General features: G+C 44.8%; 2 protein-coding genes across 3 annotated transcripts; both read left to right on the plus strand.

The window, feature by feature from the left end:
* Positions 1 to 117: 117 nt before the first annotated feature.
* On the plus strand, positions 118 to 12762 carry LOC141803246 (uncharacterized). The gene is made up of 5 exons (XM_074687209.1): positions 118 to 375; positions 992 to 1213; positions 5824 to 7302; positions 8173 to 8337; positions 10279 to 12762. The coding sequence occupies exons 1-5, from the start codon at positions 219 to 221 to the stop codon at positions 12309 to 12311; spliced, it is 4056 nt and encodes a 1351-aa protein (XP_074543310.1). The 5' UTR covers positions 118 to 218; the 3' UTR covers positions 12312 to 12762.
* Positions 12763 to 15568: 2806 nt separating this feature from the next.
* On the plus strand, positions 15569 to 20220 carry LOC141802638 (uncharacterized). Of its 2 annotated transcripts, none has more exons than XM_074686206.1 (2): positions 15569 to 15914; positions 17844 to 20220. In XM_074686206.1, the coding sequence occupies exons 1-2, from the start codon at positions 15767 to 15769 to the stop codon at positions 18866 to 18868; spliced, it is 1173 nt and encodes a 390-aa protein (XP_074542307.1). In that variant the 5' UTR covers positions 15569 to 15766; the 3' UTR covers positions 18869 to 20220. The 2 variants fall into 2 exon arrangements, with proteins under 2 accessions (XP_074542307.1, XP_074542308.1); XM_074686207.1 differs by having other exon boundaries at positions 15582 to 15914; positions 17847 to 20220.
* Positions 20221 to 20816: the final 596 nt, after the last annotated feature.

The following is a 20816-nucleotide window of genomic DNA, read 5'->3' on the forward strand; positions in this document are numbered from 1 at the left end:
TTCAGAGAGAAAAACAAAACAGCTTCCACTAGGTGGCGGTAAAGCGCGGGCTGCTGATGCTGGCCGCTGTAACACCAGAAGAAGAAGAAGCCGTGTTTTGTTTCCGGGTCTGGTCTCGGGTCTTCTGGGCTCAGTAAGAACCAGGAGCTGATCCGTTTTCCTGCAGGATCCTAAAACCACTTTCAGGGGTCCTGCGGTTCCGTTCTTGTGTTTGGATCATGTCCGGATCCCAGAGTCCTGCAGCTCCATGCAGACGGTCTGACGTGGATCGGACGGACCCCGTTGGACCCACAGCCTCGTCCGGGAGTGATGGGGGGCTCAGACGAACCGAACCGGTCTGTGAGGTCTCATCAGCTGATCCGAAGCAGGTCGCAGGTGGGTCCCCCTTTCCTCCTGAAGTACGGGAAGAGACTTGACCCAAAATGATTCACACATGTGTTCATCAGACCCACAGATCCACGGATTACACGCGTGTTTCTTTATTTTGTGCTCGTGTTTATGATGACTCACCGTGTGTAGACCCTCAGTTCCGCCTGTGACGCGTTTAAAGTGAAGATCAACGACCTGATGATTTATTTATTATCACCGGTTTATTCCTGGGACAAACGTCCCGCAGCTTCAGAGACTGAAGGTGTTTCCATGTGTGGAAGTTTCACTCTCCCTCCACTGGGGGGCAGTGTTTCTGTCTGCTCTAAACTAATGTTCCAGTGTTTGACCTTTTTAAAGATCATTACACTCTTCAGCCGACCAATCACAGCTCTGATCACAGACTCAGGTGATCTCAGGTGACCTCAGGTAACTTCACTCAGGTCTGATAGATTTCCCACAGCCTCGTCTGTTTTTAAATCATGTCACAAAGTTTGATTTTTACCACGACCTGTTTCTGTGTGTGTGTGTGTGTGTGTGTGTGTGTGTGTGTGTGTGTGTGTGTGTGTGTGTGTGTGTGTGTGTGTGTGTGTGTGTGTGTGTGTGTGTGTGTGTGTGTGTGCAGGCCTGCAGCAGCTGGTGGTGATGAAAGAAGAGCCTCCAGAGCAGCAGGAGTGGAGCTCCAGTCTGCAGCAGGAGGACTCTGAGCCCCCCCACATTAAAGAGGAGGAGGAGGAGCTGTGGAGCAGTCAGGAGGGAGAGCAGCTTCAAGGACTGGAGGAGGCTGAGACCACCAAGACCACATTCACTCCTGTCCCTGTGAAGACTGAGGAGGAGGAGGAGAAACCTCACACTGACCCACATCCGGACTCTGAGGACAGGGAGGACTCTTCAGACCCAGAGACTGAGGACAGCTGTGAGTGGGAGCAGACGGTGGATCAGGATCACAGAGCAGAGCTGAAGACCTGCTCCCTGTGTGGAGAAACTTCCAGAAGGACTGAAGATCTGATCCCACAGAGTCCCCCTGCAGAGAAACCCTTCAGCTGCTCTGAATGTGGTAACAGTGGTAATAGACACAACTCCATGTCCTCTCTGACCGCTCGTCACAGAGAGGACAGGAAGTCTATCTGCGCTCAGTGTGATGAAGCCCTTCACAATAAAAGCTCTCTGAACGTACACATTAGCGCTCACAGCAGGGAGAGACTGTTCAGCTGCCCCCAGTGCGGGAAAGGATTCAGGCGAAAGTGTAACTTGATGGTTCACATCAAACACCACACAGGAGAGAAACCCTTCAGCTGCTCTCAGTGCGGAAAAAGATTCACACGGAAAGGAAGTCTGATTGGACACATGATCATTCACACGGGAGAGAAACCCTTCAGCTGCTGCGACTGTGGAAAAAGATTCAGCCGAAAGTCCGGTCTGACGATTCACATGAAACACCACAAAGGAGAGAAACTGTTCAGCTGCTCTGAGTGCGGGAAATGCTTTACCCAGAAATGCAATCTGACCGCTCACTCAAAGATTCACACAGGAGAGAAACCCTTCAGCTGCTCTGAATGTGGTCAGAGATTCACCCGCCGGGGTCGTCTGAGAGAACACTCGAGACTTCACACAGGAGAGAAACCCTACAAATGCTCCGAGTGTGGAAAAGGATTTCATCAAAAAGGAAATCTAACAAAACATCTGGGAGTTCACTTCAAAGAGAAACCCTGCAGCTGCTCTGTGTGTGGGAAAATGTTTAACAATAAGTCTGATCTGACAGCTCACATGGCGGATCACTGAGGGTCGACTCCTTTCACCTCCCAGCTCTGAGACTTGAGACCCAAACTGAGGAGCACAGAGGGAGGAACAGGAGGCGAGTGAGACAGACAGACACAGATAGAGGTGTTAAACCTGAAACCAAAGACTTTCCTGATGAACAGATGGAGACAGGAGACCAGAGGACACGAGCCGGGTGTGACGAGTGCAAACATCAGAAACATGAAGAAATCAAACAACAAAAAGTTTCAACATCAAACTCATAAACGTGAGACATGATTCCACGCAGACGGTCGGGTCATTGTGCCGAGTCTCTGAAGCCCGGACAGAGTTTTACATCAGACGTGTAAATGAACACCGTGATGCAGAAGAATCAAATGTCAATGAATCAACTCTAAAATGTCTGAAAATCAACGTCAGTGTGACGGTTTATTTCCTGCTGCTGTCTGCGTCAAAGTTTCTCTGTGAAACTGATCTGAGACCTCAACAGTTTCACTCATTAAAATCTCAAATGTCACTAAAATCATTAAGACATCGACTCACGTTCCCACTGATTAAACAAGAGGACCAGAGGACTCTACTGGCTCCAGTTCCTGGTACTCAGTCCAGTTCCTCCTCATGTGAGTCACAGGACTGAGAGTAACAGGAGAGAGTTTTTAGGTTGGAATTATTAAACACATGAATTGTTGCTACATGTTATTTATGCTGATATCATGGTGACACTGAACTCATCCTGGCAGATAAAAAAAAGTGTTTAAAAAATAAATAAGATTAAAAAATATTTTCAGGAGCAGAACTGAGCTGAGATGTGAACCCCTCAGTCAGAGTTTTCATCACTAACAGAAAAATAAAGGAGTGAACTTCCTGTTGGTCTGCAGAGGATCTGAATGATGCTACTTCCTGTGGATCATGTGACCAGTGGAATGTTCCAAATTAATTTAAGAAGCAGGAACAGAGTTCAAAGTGGCTGAAATAAATCTTTGAAATTCTTTTGTTAAAGAAGCATCAGATGGATGAGCAGGACACTTTGCTTCATATAAAAATGTTTTATCCTGTATTGATACATTTTATTATGTGTGAACAGAAACAGCTGATTCAGCGCAGTCAGCTTCACTGTGTGGTGATGTTTGGATCGACTCTTTCTGCTGATCTCACGCTGGACTTTGACTGATTAATGTTACAGGTCTGTTTGTTTCACGTAGAGTTTTTATTTCTTTATTTATTTGTTTACTATGAGGAAAAGGAGCAAAATGTAAAAATACAAACTCAGTAAATCTAAACCAAATGTAGAAATAGAAAAACGAAGCTGAAATAAAAGTGAGCACAAACAAACCTGCCAAAACTTTTAGATTTAGGAATCTGACAAAAAGAGGTTCCTGCAGATTCTCCCTGTCAGTATTTATCATTATTTACTATTATTTATCATTATTTATCATTATTTATTATTATTTATCAGTATTTATCATTATTTATCATTATTTATTATTATTTATCATTGTTTATCATTATTTATTATTATTTATCATTAACTGTATAAATTGAAAGTCTTTCTTATCCAGAACTTTCTTTCCACTTGTATCCAGACTAACAAACTGCGGTGCATTATACTCTTCTTTTATTTTGAAGGCCGGATATACTTTGTCGTTCCTGTTTTCCTTCCGGGTCACGTGGCCTTCCAGGGCTTTGCGGTGCTGTCGTGTGGAGATGAGCTCGGTAAACTCGGAGTAGGAGTATTTCCGGTCTCCGCCGCAGTCTGGACCCGGATCTGGGTCATGCTGGGCTTCAAGGACCTGACGGAGCTGTTCGGCCGCCGGCTGCTCGCTGCGGCCCGCAGAGACTCCGAGGACCAGAGGTCGGGACACGAAGCGGAGGAGCTGCTCAGACAAAGACAGGTCCTGTCCGTGATCCGGATCCCGGAGATCAAGCTGCACAGAGCGGGTTAGCTTCACTTTGTTACCGCGATATCACCGTGGATTTCTCTGGAAGGTTAGCCTCCAGCTAACGTTAGCATCCGGAAACAGACAGTTAGCTTCAGCTAGCTTCGGCTAACATCAGATCAGCTTCATTTAAAGATTCACTCAAAGCACAGACGATCAGAGGCTGTTCACAGCAGAGAGAGGAGGAAGAATCACCAGAGGAGGAAGGAAAGAGATGAGACACAGAGAGAAACAGGAAACACATCAACAACAACAACGACATGAAGAACACACACATCTGCTGTGCCACACACACACACACACACACACACACACACACACACACACACACACACACACACACACACACACACACACACACAGAGGTCAGACTGAGGTCACAGCTTCATGCTAAAGTCACAGTAACTGCAGTCTGTAGGGGGCGCTGCATGCTGTCTAATGCCTCTGGATGTGGTCTGTATTTTTTTTTATTTTTAATTTAGTGATACCAAAGTTACAATTAACAATAGACACAAAGTTACAGCCAGAGACTGAAATACAGTTATGCTCAACCAAGACGTGCAAACACAAAACAAAACAATCAGAGAAAAAGTTAAAAAAGAAAATAGAATAAACTAAAAATGATAATAGTCCAGAGCTGTGTTAGTTACCAGAGTGAGGATATGAGCAGTAATGTGTGCTCCTCTACGAAAGAAAAATATATCGCCGCATATTGGAAAATATCATGTCATATATCAGGTAATATATTCCCATATATGAGATTTAGTATTTATATTTTCCAATATATTACAAAATATTTCATGGATTTATAATATATTGTATATGTGCCCTCAATATAATATTCCATGTATGTCATAATATATAATATATTGGAAAATGTATTGGGAAAACAATAAATTACAATACATTTAAAAAATATATTGGTACATATTTTATTCGTAAGGGCTGAGTCAACAAGTTTTAAAGTATTTGTTCATAACAGAAGTTGTTTTCAGAGCTAATAATGTCATTAAGTCCGTTAACAGTTGTGTAGTGATGTGGTCTGACTGATCTGTTGAGTCAGTTTCACAGTGAACTCCTCTGGTTTCCAGTTTTTCCTTTAATATAAATGTTCAGAATCGTCAGATCTTAACATGTAGTTAGTTTATTAATCATTTCACAGCAGAATCATCTCATTTGATTTCTAATCTTACACCAAACGTTTTATCGTTCACTGAAAATAAATCTGGATTTTTATTTTTTTACAGCTGATGAAAAAAACACACTTCTGTATATAATCAACACATGGTTAAAAAAAGTGAATTAGTGGATTAAATGGGCTTTAGTGAATTTGTAGAAGTAAACACTTTATTATAACAGGAAGTGACGAGATTTACTGGTTTAACTTTGCATCATTTCACTCCTATCTGACCTCCTGCAGGTTCAGTGGCTCTGATCAGCTGATTTATTAAAAACGATCAACAAGTAAACAAACAACAGAGGAGATCTGCTCTGAACTCTCAGATGGAAAAGAAAAAGAAAACATTTGTTTGAAACATGAACTCATCACTTTCTCTTCATCTCTCTGTAGTTTTTCCTGCTGATACCGAGGAGATGAAAGAAGAGCCTCCAGAGCCGCAGGAGGATGTGAAACCTCCGTATATCAAAGAAGAAGAAGAGGAGCTGTGGATCAGTCCGGAGGGAGAGTCGCTGGGAGGAGGAGACATCATCAAGTTCACATTCACTCCTGTCCCTGTGAAGAGCGAGGATGAGGAGGAGAAACCTCAGTCCTCACAGCTTCATCACAGACAAAGGCAACAGATGGAGACAGGAGCTGATGGAGAGGACTGTGGAGGACCAGGACCAGGACCAGGACCACACACTGACCCACATCCAGAGACTGAGTTTCAGTCAGAGACTGAAATCAAAAGTGAAGAGACGTCTGAGTCTGAGACTGAATACAGCGACGATAACGACGCGGAGCGGCCAGGATCAAACTCTGTGGAGCCAGAAAACAGAGCAGAGACCAATAACATGAGAGCTCACGCTGGAGAGAAACCCTTCGGCTGCTCTGAGTGTAGTAAAAGGTTTGCCAGGAAAGAAAGTTTGGCAAACCATATGAAAATCCACATGGGATGGAAACCGTTCAGCTGCTCCGAGTGTGGGAAGGAATATTTTAAGAAGTGTTACCTGACAGCGCACATGGAACACCACACAGCAGAGAAACCGTTCAGCTGCTCTGTTTGTAATAAAAAGTTTAGCTTCGAAGAGAATCTGTCTGAACACATGAGGGCGCACACCAAAGAGAAAACCTACAGCTGCTCTGAGTGCGGGAAAAAGTTTTACAGAAAGTCCGGTCTTACATCCCACATGGAACATCACACTCGAGAGAAACCCTTCGGCTGCTCTGAGTGTGACAAAAGATTCACTCTGGAGATCAATCTGACCAGACACATGAGCGTTCACACCAAGGGGAAACGCTTCGGCTGCCCTGAGTGTGGGAAAACTTATACCTACAAGTCTGCGCTGACCGCTCACATGGCATACCATAAAGAAGAGAAACCCTTTGGATGCTCTGAGTGCGGTAATAGATACACCCAAAAAGCTTTCCTGATTAATCACATGAGGCGTCACACAGGAGAGAGACCCTTTGAATGCCCCGAGTGCGGTAAGAGATTTAACCATAAAGGGAACATGATGAAACACATGGTGATTCACGGTGGAGAGAAACCCTTTAGCTGCCCTGTGTGTGGGAATAGATTTACCCTCAAAGAGAGTCTCAGAGATCACATGAGAGTTCACACGGGAGAAAAACCCTTCTGCTGCCCTGAATGTGGAAAAAGGTTCAATCACAAAGGAAACATGACCAAACACATGATCGTTCACTCAGGGGAGAAACCCTTCTGCTGCCCCGAGTGTGGGAAAAGATTCAACCATAAAGGAAACATAGCTAAACACATGGCTGTTCACGTGGAGGACAAGTCCTTCTCCTGCCCTGAGTGTGGGAAAAGGTACAAACACAAGAGCACTCTGTCTGCACACATGGCCCATCACAGCGAGGAGAAACCCTTCGTCTGCACTCTCTGTGGGAAAAGGTTCCCTCTGCCCTCTCTGCTGAAAAGACACAAGTGTCGTCGCTATCGCTCAGCGTTTCCATCTCAGGCCCCGCGCGCAGAGGAAGCAGTCCTCCAGGGGGGCGATCAGGATTCAGCCCCTGAGTCTCGACCACACGTGGTCCCCTTCCCAGGTCTGTCTTCAGATTTAGAAAATTAAGACCAAACTTTAAAAACTGAGAACAATCAGGAAGACTGAAAGTGTCAAACTGAGGATCTGAGGAACTGAAGCAGACTGAGCGGACACACACACACACACACACACACACACACACACACACACACACACACACACACACACTTTAAAGGAGTCAGATGAACTCATCAAACTCCAAGTTGTACAAAGTTTCTCCTGAATTTAATGAATTTAATGATTGAACTCGTCTGACTGTAAACCTGAAAACCAGTAAACTCGTGAAACTGGATTTCCTGTCATGTGACTTTTTTTTACCCTGATGTGATGAATGTGTCAGCGAGTGAGAAACCGGACGGATGTATCAGCTCAGTGGATCTGAATCTGTTTTATTTAAAACCAGGAGTGAGGTGTTTTTGTAACAATGTGATGATGATCTTTAAAATTATTTCCTGAATTATTTCATCACTTCCACCGTGTCTGATCCTGGTGATGAGCTGATCATGTGACGTGTTTCAGACTGCTCGGGGTATTTCAGGGACACGTGTGTGAACGATCTGACGTGATGTTCCTCTCAGGAAACGAGGGCGCCGTCCGTCCAGAGCTTCCATCTTAAACACCAAATAGAAACAGATGAATATTATGAATCTGTTGAGAGAAATAACAACGATCAGCTGTTTCTCCCGTCACTAACACTTTGACCCGTCCTGTAAATGTAAAGCGTTCTGGTTCAGGAACCGTCTACAAACAGAATTCTGTTTCTGTCTCTGTGTTTTTTACAACAAAACTAGAAACTGTAAGTGATGACTTCACAAACCAGAAGCAGCTTTTGTGTTTGTGTTTTTCTTCCACAGAGACTGAAAACGTTGCTGCTCACGCTCTGAAGTCACAGAGAGGTTCAGAGACAGAGAAGAAGAGCGTGGACAGGAAGTTCCTGCAGCGTTGATGAAACAGGAAACACAGCAGCTCTCTGTGTTTGTGTCAGAGCAGGAAGCAGCCGCCGTGGTTAAACCCAGAGGAGGCTCCTCCCTGAAGCCCCACATCCAGACCAGTACGTGGTCATTTACCATCTCAGAAACATCTCCAGGATTAAAGGAACAGTGTCTAAACCTGACTCAGAGAGACTGATCCACGCGTGTCTCCAGCAGGTTAGATTACTGTAACGGCCCAAACACTGGACTCTCAAAACCAGCTGTAAGACCAGAGTCAGTACATCCAGAACGCTGCTGCTCGGGTCCTGACCAGAACCAGGAAATACGACCATATAAGTCCAGGTCTCAGGTCTCTGCACTGGCTTCCTGTGGCTCAGAGAATAGACTTTAAAACAGCTCTGCTTCTTTACAAGTCCCTCCATGGTCTAGCACCAAAGTACATCTCTGACATCCTGGAACCATATGAACCTTAGCATTCGACAACTGCTCTCCTCTTTTAATTTAATTAATCATTTTAATGTTTTATGATGTGATTTTATGCGATGATTTGATTTTGCCTGCTGTGATTTATCTTATGTTAACCGGACTGATTTCAGGTTTGGACAGAGAGTGACACAGACCGTGTTAACGAGCTGTTGTTCATTGTAACACACTTCAAAACATGTCTCTAACGTTATTCTACAATCTAATTTCAAGGACAACCGCACTTCCGTTTCTTTCCTTCAAATTAAAAGCACCGGACACCATGTTTCACAGAGGAAACTCATCCCCTCAGAGACATTCAGAGCATTAAACACAGAAGAGTCAAACTGACTCGGATTTGTTCTCACACTGACTCCTCTTTACAGCAGAATCGGTTTAACGTGTTTTTAAAACCGAAATGCTGAACCGGAAATGGAAACTGGTTTTATTTTGAAAGTGACCGGCCTTTTTCCGGGCTGACGGCAGAGGAGCTGCTCACGGTAGAGGTCTGCGGTGATCTGAAGAGGTCCAGAACCAGACCCGGTTCTGCTGGAGGGGGGGCAGTGACGGTGAAAACTGCGGCTCAAGACCTGAAGACCCGGAAGAACCGGACTAGGAGCAGGTCTGAACCCGAACTCTGAACCTCCGAGCCGTTAGCTTAGCTTCATACACACACACACACACACACACACACACACACACACACACACACACACACACAGACAGAGGAAGAGAGAGAGAGATAGCATCAGGAGCTAACGGTGGAATTAGCATCAGGGCGATGATGATGGTGATGATGGTGATGATGATGATGATGATGATGATGATGATGATGATGACCCCTCTGAGATACTGGTCTGGGTCTGAGGAGGCTTTAGGACCTTGTTTGGGGTCAGTAAATGGATCAGAGCTCTGTGAGTCCTGCAGGTGCTGAGTTCAGGTCTTGATGTGGGTCAGGTCTGAGTCCTGGCTCCATGTGTCAGACTGATCTGGTCCCTGATGACTGATTTGTCTCCTCTCTGTAAAACCTGCAGTAACTTAATGAAGAAGTGAAACAGAGGATCAGGATCAGACTGATCTGGTCTTCATGTTCAGTTTCTGATCATAAAAACTTTATCAGCATTAACGGGTCTAGACCTGCTCATGTTTCTGTAAAGTTTGTTATGATTTGGTGCTACACAAATAAAGATTGATTGATTGATTGATTGATTGATTGATTGATTGATTGATTCATTGATTGATTCATTGATTGATTCATTGATTGATTGATCGTGGCCTCGGCCTGAAGCATCATGAGATGAGCTGAGGGCGGAAAAGCTTTGAGGATTTTCACAGTAAAAGTCCTGTTAATACCAAATCTTCAGCTCTCAGTGGAGATTCATCCTCCTGGTTTCCTGAGACCCGGTCCAGACCCAGAAACCAGAGAGGATTTATTAACTGATCAGCTGATCTTTGGTGGAAATGAAAAAAAAACACATCAGATATTTCTCTTCCAAAGATGATTTTATCAGGATCGTGTTTACTTACATTGTGTGTGTGTGTGTGTGTGTGTGTGTGTGTGTGTGTGTGTGTGTGTGTGTGTGTGTGTGTGTCAGCAGGCCTGCAGCAGCTGGTGGTGATGAAAGAAGAGCCTCCAGAGCAGCAGGAGTGGAGCTCCAGTCTGCAGCAGGAGGACTCTGAGCCCCCCCACATTAAAGAGGAGGAGGAGGAGCTGTGGAGCAGTCAGGAGGGAGAGCAGCTTCAAGGACTGGAGGAGGCTGAGACCACCAAGACCACATTCACTCCTGTCCCTGTGAAGACTGAGGAGGAGGAGGAGGAGAAACCTCACACTGACCCACATCCAGAGACTGATCCAGGACCACACACTGACCCACATCCAGAGACTGATCCAGGACCAGAGATTGGGGTCAAGATTGAGGCCTCCTCAGAGACTGAGGTCAGTGACTGTGATGTAGAGGGGAACAGAGAGTCTGTGTCTGGTCTGGACTCTGAGGGACTCAGAGACGCCCCTGTTGAGCGTAGATCTGTGGAGCGGTCGTACAGCTGCTCCGATTGCGGTCAGAGATTTGAGCGCAAACCACATCTGAACGCCCACATGAGGATTCACACAGGAGAGAAACCCTTCAGCTGCTCCTTCTGTGGTAAAAGATTCTCTCAGAAGGGGAATTCAATCAGTCACATGAGACTTCACACCGGAGAGAAACCCTTCAGCTGCTCCGTGTGTCAGAAGAGGTTCAGATACAGCGGAGACGTCAGCAGACACATGAGGATCCACACAGGGGAGAAAAACCTCAAACACAGGGTCAGCCACCTGATCAAAGACCACATCCTCACAGGACCAGGACCAGGACAGGGACCAGGACCAGACAGGAACATGGACATAGAAGGATATTTACCGTCAGGGACAGTAATTAAGACTGAGGAGTCTGAGCTGGAGACAGAAGGCCGTGATGATAAATCTGAGGAGACGAGAGATCATCAGCCGAGCTTTGAAAACTCTGAGCAGAGACTGAAGGTGAAGAAAACTCACAGCTGCCCTCAGTGCGGGAAAACATTCAAAAGAAAATGTCACCTGAAAGAGCACATGAAGATCCACACAGGAGAGAAACCCTTCAGCTGCTCCACGTGTGGGAAGAGATTTGCTCGAAAATACCCTCTGACCCAACACATGGTGATTCACAGCTCGGAGAAACCCTTCAGCTGCTCTGAGTGCTGGAAAAGATTTACAACCAGACGGAGCATGAAGAGGCATCGGTTAGTTCACGGAGGAGGAAAAACCTTCAGCTGCTCAGAGGCTGTCCGAAGATCCAAGTTTAAAAAATATTTAACAGGTCACAACGAAATCCAGCCCAGAGAGGAGCCGCTCAGCCCGTCTGACCATGGAGCAACACACACAGCAACTACGACAACTACGTCAGCAGAGAAACCCTTCAGCTGCGCCATGTGTGGCTCAAAATTTACCCAAAAAAGAAGTCTGACCAGACACATGACCACACACACAGGAGAGAAACCATACAGCTGCTCCATGTGTGGAAGACGATTCGCCCGAAAAGGAAATATGAGTCAACACATGATCATCCACACAGGTGAGACACCATTCAGCTGCTCTAAGTGTGGGAAAAAGTTTAATTCCAGAGGGAGCATGTACAACCATCGGTTACTCCAGTGCAGAGAGAGAACGTTGAGCTCCTCCGAGGGTGTTTTAGGATCTGAGAACGTCAAAGATGAACCCATCTCCGTGGAAATAAACACAGGAGAGAAACCCTCCAACACCTCCGAGAACAATCAGAGCGACAGAATAACTTCCCACTGTCACATCCCAGTTCACACGGAGGAGAAACCCTTCAGCTGCTCCGAGTGTGGCGAAGGATTCACCCAAAGAGGAAGTCTAAACAGACACATGATCCTGCATACAGGAGAGAAACCATTCAGCTGCTCTACCTGTGGGAAAGGCTTCACCCAGAAAGGAAACTTGACCAAGCACATGATTGTTCACACAGGAGAGAAACCATTCAGCTGCTCCATGTGCGGGAAAAGATTCACCCAGAAAAAATATGCAGCCAAACACATGATCCATCACAGAGGAGAGAAACCCTTCATCATTCAGAGCAGCGGGGCGTGGTGCTACTGACTTCAGACGCTGTCAGAGGAAATCCAGCTCAGCAACAACATCATGATGAGAGGGATCAATGAGCTGATCAATGAGATGATCAATGAGCTGATCAATGAGATGATCAATGAGACGATCAATGAGCTGATCAATGAGCTGATCAATGAGCTGATCAATGAGCTGATCAATGAGATGATGAATGAGCTGATCTACAGGTTGATCACATGAACAGTAATAACAGTTGTGACGGTGCTTTGTACAGTTTGTATTTCTGTATATCAGGCTGTGTGATATTCACATGGATTAGTCCTCGATTTACTGTTTGTATTTATTTCATAAAAAAGAAATAAAATTATGTTTTTCTGTTAAAATCTGTAAAGGAAAAAAAAGTGTTTGTGAAAGTCTGGTGTTGTATTTGCTTCTTTGTGTTAATTCATTCATCAAATGTTAAAAGATTTTAATAAAATCAACAGTGGCACTTTATACTCTAAAAATCAAACATGTTTCCTCATTTATTCTTTACATTTTGTTTACATATTTTTATCATTTGCTTAAATTTGCTGAATTTTCTTTTTTTGAATACTCACCAAGAAATGTCTTTTTCTTTTTTCTGCTTCTGTTTTTATGAGTTTGACATTTTTAAAGAGTCGCTGTGATATAAATAATCCTAATCTCTTCCTGATTCTGTTGTTATCTGTGTTTTCTTTGTTAATTCATGTTCTTATGTCCATAGTAATTCATCTTAAAATCTGTTGAATGAATATTATTTTTGTTTGTGATTTTGTTGTCAAACTTTGACCTCTTTGAGTTTTCAGCGTGCTGAGTTATTGAGACTGTCAGGTTTTCCTTGTTTTTATTCTCACCTTGGATGAAGTGAAATCAATGAGCCGCAGAGATTTTTTTTATATTCTCCATAAATTAACCAATGAGATGCTGTGATGCTTTAAAACAGCCTGACGCAGTGAAACTCAGAATCACAGGAGCAGCTGACAGTGTTAGGGGAAGTTTATTATTATTATTGTTATTATTGTTCTGACTGAAGGTGGAGTCTGTGTCTGATCCTGGGAACAAACACTCAAACGCTGCGGCTGCACAGCGACTTCACAAACTCAGTATCTGTCGTTAATAAACCTGGACTCTGACGTTAGCTGTGGTTAACTGTGTTTGCTGAAGCTGTTGTCATGGAAACGGGCGTGATGCTAAACGTCACATGTTTCTACAGGACCCCAGAGGCTCCACAGAACCACCTCACAAAGGAAGCTGTAACTGAAACTGAGCTTTTATTTTGAAGGCCCACCAACGTCACAGGAAGTAGTGTTTTTTTTTCCATGTCTGAACGGCCATTTTCTTTGGAGCACGGTCAGTCTGCGATCAGAGAAGAGCTGAATGTGACGAGATCACCTGAGAGAGAGCAGGTTGGTGGTTTCTCTTCATTAGCCTCAGCTGTTAGCCTCAGATGTTAGCCTCAGCTGTTAGCTTCAGCTGTTAGCCTCAGCTGTTAGCTTCAGCTGTTAGCTTCAGCTGTTAGCCTCAGCTATTAGCCTCAGCTGTTAGCTTCAGCTGTTAGCCTCAGCTGTTAGCTTCAGCTGTTAGCCTCAGCTGTTAGCTTCAGCTGTTAGCTTCAGCTGTTAGCTTCAGCTGTTAGAGGAGAGCTTCTGCTTCTCCTCACTCCTCTCCATCTGTCAGACACCTTTACCTGAGCACACACACACACACACACACACACACACACACACACAGAAGCTGTTATTAGCGCAGACTAACACAGTTGTAGTGTTTCTGCTGGTTTTATCTGGACTTGGAAAGTTAAACCTTAGTGTTGTTGTAATGCTGACTGAGTCCAGTAGGGGGCAGTGATGCTGACTCCTTTGAATAAACCTGCAGGGACAGGAAGAGGTTTCTACAGATCTCTGCTCCTCACGGGAAAAACCTTTGAGCTGTTTTTAACTTTTGACGCTTCAGGTCAGAAAACTCAGTAAATCTTAAAGATTTCAGTTATAAAACGTAGAAAAGAGATGATTTAAAAACAAAATCCTTTAAATATAAAAGTTTGTTCACTCTTCTTCTCTGTAATGGTGTTTAATGTTTCTGTTCATGTGGATTTAAGAGAACTGTGCTTCATCATCCCAGAGTCTTTGCTTTCTGAAACGTAACGACCAGATCAGAGAGAAATAAAGGCCTTCAGTCGGTCGGTCGTCTCTGAGAGTTTTATTTTGTTCTTTAAAAAAGAGGAACAGTTTACAGAAGCAGTCTGCAGGGTCCAGGCCGGAGCCGTCTGACTTTGGTACTCTTTAGATCCCTTTGGGGGGTTTCTCTCTGAAACAGATCTACACCGCGGGAAAGAACTGAGCAGAGTCATGATGCTAAGCTAGCAAAGAACATCACACTGATCCTCCACAGGAAGCTTCTGGAAACACCACTGCTTCAAAAACAGGAGGACCAACACAGGCTGATCCTGATCCTCAGCCTGATCCTGATCCTGATCCTCAGCCTGATCCTGATCCTGATCCTGATCCTGATCCTGATCCTGATCCTCAGCCTGATCTTGATCCTGATCTTGATCCCTTTTATTTTAAGAGCTCATCTCTGTGTCAGTCATCACTGAGTTTTGTTTCATTTTTCAGGAACAGGATAATTTGTGAGAATAAACTTTAAGGTGAAACTGATTCATTCAAACTAATTTTATGATAAATTTCATTCATTCATTTTCTGAGCTGCTTCTCCTGTTCAGGGTCGCGGGTGGGTGGAGCCTATCACAGCTGTCTTTGGGGGAGAGGCGGGTAAACCCTGGACTGGTCTCCAGCCAATCACAGAGCTGATGATCAATTATTATTATTTTTTCCTTTTTTAAAAAATATGATTATTAATCATTTTATTTAACTCTTTATCTTTGTTTTTTTATTTCATTCTCAGGCAGGACCTTTTATATATATATATATATATATATATATATATATATATATATATATATATATATATATATATATATATATATATATATATATATATATATATATATATATATATATATATATAATCATAGTTTTTTCTCTTCTGTTCTTTCTCTGGTATTGATCTCGTCCTCCTGAAATCTCTCTTTTTATTGTTTCATTTTAATTTTGTGAAGCATTTTTTAACCCTGTATTAGAAGGTGTTACATTCATTAGTCTATTTATTTATTTATTTATTTATTTACTGATTTATTTCTTCATATTGAGTCTGTTATTTTTCCTCTGCTGGTCTGTCTCTGTCAGCTGTAGTTCTCTCTTTCCGCCGCTCTCACTCCCGTCCGGTAGGTGGCGGTAATCCACCTTTGGGCTGCTCCCCTCCGCCAATCAGAGCAGGCAGAGAGAGGAGCGGAGTGTTTCCGGTCCTCTGAGCGTTAGCATGAAGAGATGTGTGACGGTGAAACGGGAGAGAAAAACTGGTCTTAAACCAGGGTCTGGATCCGGGTTCTGGTCCCGGTTCGGAGGAGGATGTCCGGTCCTCGGGTCTCCTCTGAGCGGAACCTTCCCCCCGCAGCCCGCACGGACACAGCCCCGCCCGGACACAGAGAGGAGCCACACCGACACAGAGGAGCCCTGGATGGAGGTTCAGCAGCTGGAGGGGGTCTACAGGGACCAGGTCTGTGATCCGGTTTCTGACCATATATATATACACTATATCTGTATACACTGTGAAGAGTCCCCTGATTCAGTGAGGAGTGATCTGACCACTTACTGTTTCAAACCAGTTCAGGTTAAAAATACTGATCACGTCACTGTACGTCACTGTACGTCACTGTGCGTCACTGTACGTCACTGTACGTCACTGTGCGTCACTGTACGTCGCTCTTCTGGTCGTTTTCCTCAGTAAAAAGATTTATTTAATTTATTTTTGGGCCTCAGGGAGTGAGGAGAGTCACGTGATCAGCATGAGATCAGCTCAGGTGTGTCACCTGTGACCAGAGACGCTGGAGGAGGGGTTTGACTTTTACCTGAGGAGAGATGAGTCCAGACTCTGTAGACCGGGTGCCCTGACCAGGCAGAGTGAGTCAGTATCAGCTGATCTTAGTGAAACAGAGCCAGGATCCACGGAGCTCAGCGTCAACACAAACATGAAGCTGATAAAAACAAACCGACTGAAACAAAGAATCAAAAAAAGAAAATTAAAGCTGAAACTGAACCAGAAATAATTCAGTCCAATCTTTCTTAGGTTTTTTGTTTCAAATGTATAAATTATACTTTCTGTTGTTTGTTGTAACGAACATGTTTCCCAGCTTTCAGTAATCTCTGTGTCTCTGTATCAGACTCAGATGATCCTTCGTTAGAGTCACAGTCACACAGATTTAAACCGTGCGGCTCCATGAGGCATCGACAGCTGCTGAATGTAACTAAAAAAGTAACTTATTACTGTGCTTTAGCTGCGTTTCCACCAAGCAGTCCGGGTCGGTTCAGTACAGTTTCGGACGGTTTGGTTCAGTTAAGCCTGATCTGGTTTGTGTTTCCACAGCAAACTGTGCCCTCTCGTGGTGGGCGGGGTGTAAGCCGGATGCAGAAAGCCCCAGCTGTTTAACAATAGCGCGACGCTGTAGCAGCTTACCCCGCTATTAAATCCAACAAAGAAGAAAAACGCGACACAGTAAACAAAGAGCAGAGATGAAGACATGCAGCATTTCGTCCTCTCTGTGATTTTCATGTTGCTCTTTTAAAAAAGAACAATCAAGCTTCGTTTCAGAGAAGTCTGTGAGCCGCCAGGAGGAATGCAGCCGCTGTCACACAGGAAGTGACGATTCTTTTGACCAATCAACCGTCTGCAGTGTGTAGCTCCACCTTCAGAGAGCGGATCGGTTCAGTCTGGCACCCATACAGAAGGGTCCCAAAAAGTGGGACGGCTCATCACGGTTTGTAGGGATCCGTCCTGGGATGAGTCTGTGGAAACGCCACAAAATGTGCTCTGTACCGAGACAAACCGACCCGGACTGCTTGGTGGAAACACGACTTTAGTTACTTTTAAAATCAAGTAATCAATACAGTAACTAAGTAACGTTTTAAAGGAGTAATCACAGGTTACTATGGCAACACTGGGTGTGTGTGTATATCTGTTGTAAACCAGCTCCTGATAAAAACCAGGTTCCTGTGCCCCCTTTGAACCAATCAGATAACATCTGACAACACCTGCTCCTCTGGACCAATCACAGCGATCAGAGTTTACCTCATGAAGTGACACCTGTGTAGAAATATGAAGACAGATTATAATCTGATCACAGATTATTAATAATCTGATGATAGACTCAGTATTTATGGCGTTTGGTGTGATGAAGGCAGACCTGAGCCACAGAGAGACTCAAAGACCAGGGTCAGGTTTTCAGGTCCCCCTTTGAGCCACAGGACGTCAGGAGGATTTTAAACTGAGCTCAGACTTCTGGTTTCTACTCAGAGCAGAGACTCTTTACAGGACAGACGGTGTCAGAGTCATTTTCTGAAAGTCATCAGTTTCCTTTGTGTGTGTGTGTGTGTGTGTGTGTGTGTGTGTGTGTGTGTGTGTGTGTGTGTGTGTGTGTGTGTGTGTCAGCAGGCCTGCAGCAGCTGGTGGTGATGAAAGAAGAGCCTCCAGAGCAGCAGGAGTGGAGCTCCAGTCTGCAGCAGGAGGACTCTGAGCCCCCCCACATTAAAGAGGAGGAGGAGGAGCTGTGGAGCAGTCAGGAGGAAGAGCAGCTCCAGGGTTGGTCCGGGGTGGACTCCACCACGTCCCCCTTCTCTCTGGTCACCGTAAAGAGTGAAGAGGAGGAGGAGAAACCTCAGTCCTCGCAGCTTCGGGACTGTGGAGGACCAGATCCAGATCCAGCGATGGATTCACAGCCAGAGATCGAGGTGAAGATCGAGGACTCCTCTGAGGCTGAGACTGAGGATGAGGATGAAGATGAGTTTTTTGGGTCTGCAGAGCAACATCCAGGCGTCAACCCTCTGGAAACCATCACAGAGACCACAGACAGAGCACACAGCTGCTACGAGTGCGGGAAAATCTTTAAGAGGAAAGGTCACCTGACAGCTCACATGATCGTTCACACAGGAGAGAAACCCTTCAGCTGCTCAGAGTGTGGAAAAAGCTTTAACTGTAAAGGAAACCTGACCAAACACATGATCATTCACACAGGGGAGAAACCCTACAGCTGCTCCGTGTGCGGCCGAACATTTAACTGTCGAGGAAGTATGACCCGCCACATGCTGGTCCACGTGGACCAGAAGTCCTTCAGCTGCCCAGAGTGTGACAAAATCTTCAAGAGCAAAGGAAGTTTGAGCCAACACATGTCTGTTCACAGAGAGGAGAAGACCTTCAGCTGCTCCGAGTGCGGGAAAATCTTCAAGAGTAAAGGAAACCTGACCCAGCACCTGTCCGTTCACAGTGGAGACAAACCCTTCACCTGCACCGTGTGCGGGAAAAGGCTGAAGGGACGGTACTACCTGGCCAAACACATGAGAAACCACACCAGAGAGAAACCGCTCAGCCGCTCTGAGTGCGAGGACTTCAACCCCTCAGAGAGCCAGGTGGATCACCAGGGGGAGGAGCTACCGTACATCGTCGTAGAAATCCGTTAGTTCACATCAGAGAGAAACCACCAGGCTGTCCCTAAGTATACACATCAGTCAGAAAGGTCTTGCCATCCGAAGATTCTTCAACAACAGTCTGAACGCTGAACGTAACAGTGTCAGGAAACGCTCCTCTGACCTGAAAGACGCCTCCAAACAGGAAGTGTGAGACGTAGAGAGAAACCTGTCGGCTGTTTCTGTGTGAACGGCTGTTTCCTGAACGTAGTCTGAAACCAGATCGAGTCTCAAACATCAGTGTTAAAAATACAGAAACAACAACGGATGAGTTTCATTAAAGATGAAATTAAGAAAGAGGAGGAAATGTTTTTAGATTTCCTGGAGGAGTGCTTTGAAGAAAGTGTTCACTTTTTGTTTTTTGTCATTTAATTATTATTTTCAGTGGTTTAAGGTTCGTTTTATATTTTTCTGGAAAAACAAAATCATGGAGAGATTTCAGGATCCTGTTTTTGTGAATCAAACATTTTAAAGGCGTTAAAATCACATCACAGCAGAATCATCACGTTTAATCTTAAACCTAAAGTTTTATTGTTTGTTGAAAATAAATCTGGAAGAGATTAACGTTTTATCTGTACAGCTGATGAAAAAAAGCCTTTAACATTTAATCCACACATGGTTTAAAAAGTGGATTAGTCCTTTATGGACTTAATGACTCTGTGGAGTAAACACCTCGTTAAGACGAGCAGAGAGAAGATTTAACAGATTTATTCTCGTCACTTCACGTCTGACCTTAGTGTTGTTGTTTTGTAGTTATAATACCGTCTCACTCCAGTAGATGGCAGTCTGAGGATTTTACAGGTCTTCACAGACTGCAGCAGAGTCCAGTCCAGACCGGGTTCAGGCTGGACCAGCAGGTGATGCTGGTGCAGGAGGAGGTTTGTAAAAACAGCCCGAGTCCAGACGAGGACGCGGGTTAGTGTCCTGTCGATGATGAAGAGGAGGGTTTCTGTGATGAAGGTCAGAGTTCAGGGATCAGAGTCAGACCTGCTCGTCTGTGAGTTTCCTGATGTTTCCTGTGGCGCTCTGACCCTCCTCTCCTGACGCGGTGCTCTGACTGCGTCACCGAAACAAAGACTCCTGGAGACTGAGTCCTGATTGGATCCTGACTGAGTCCTGACTGAGTCCTGAAAAACAGACTCTAAGTTCACGAGCTTCATCAGATCCACACACACAGAACGAGCTGCTCTGCTTCCTGTCTGCTCACCTCGTCTGGTTTAACCAGGAAATAAATTCATCTTTAAAAGTTTGAACCTTACAGAGACAAACTTCAGGCCTCAGCTCTGACTCCTCAGCTCTGACCCCTCGCTCTGCGCCGTCACGTGTCTGTTTTCATGTTTCTTCTTCTCTGGTATCAATAAAAAAGTCTCCTGATTTATAACTCAGCTCACTGTGTTTGATTTTTCACTTTTACTCAACAAACCTCGTGCTGGGGCGCCCCCTGCTGCTGGTTTAAAGAAACCATTTCAGAGGGACCTCCTTCAGGCTCCTGTTGAGGAATCAACAGCTCTGAATAGATCACAACAATCATCTATAGCTTCCCAAAGCATGCTGGGAGATGTAGTCCTGTGATTCTGTGTTTATCAGGTTTCTGCTCACAAACAGTGAAGGTCAGACCAGGTTTCTGGTGGTTTTCACTCACCTGGATCTGATCCTCTGACGGGGTTTTGAGGGATGAGTTGGAGCTCTCGGGTTTGTTCAGGTGAGGATCGTAGACGATGTCGTTTCAGTTCCTCTCTTAAACTACTTCCTGTTTTTCTTCTGTGTCAGTGACAAACGCTCTCTCAGGTGTTTTTAAAGGAGACTGTGTGTGTTTCTGGTCGAGCTGTGTGTGTGTGTGTGTGTGTGCGTGCGTGTGTGTGTGTGTGTGTGTGTGTGTGTGTGTGTGTGTGTGTGTGTGTGTGTGTGTGTGTGTGTGTGTGTGTGTGTGTGTGTGTGTGTG

This window comes from Halichoeres trimaculatus, unplaced genomic scaffold, assembly GCF_033239565.1.
Source record: "Halichoeres trimaculatus isolate MK-OKI-2021-1 unplaced genomic scaffold, fHalTri1.1 fHalTri1_scaffold_14, whole genome shotgun sequence".
Lineage (NCBI taxonomy): Eukaryota > Metazoa > Chordata > Actinopteri > Labriformes > Labridae > Halichoeres > Halichoeres trimaculatus.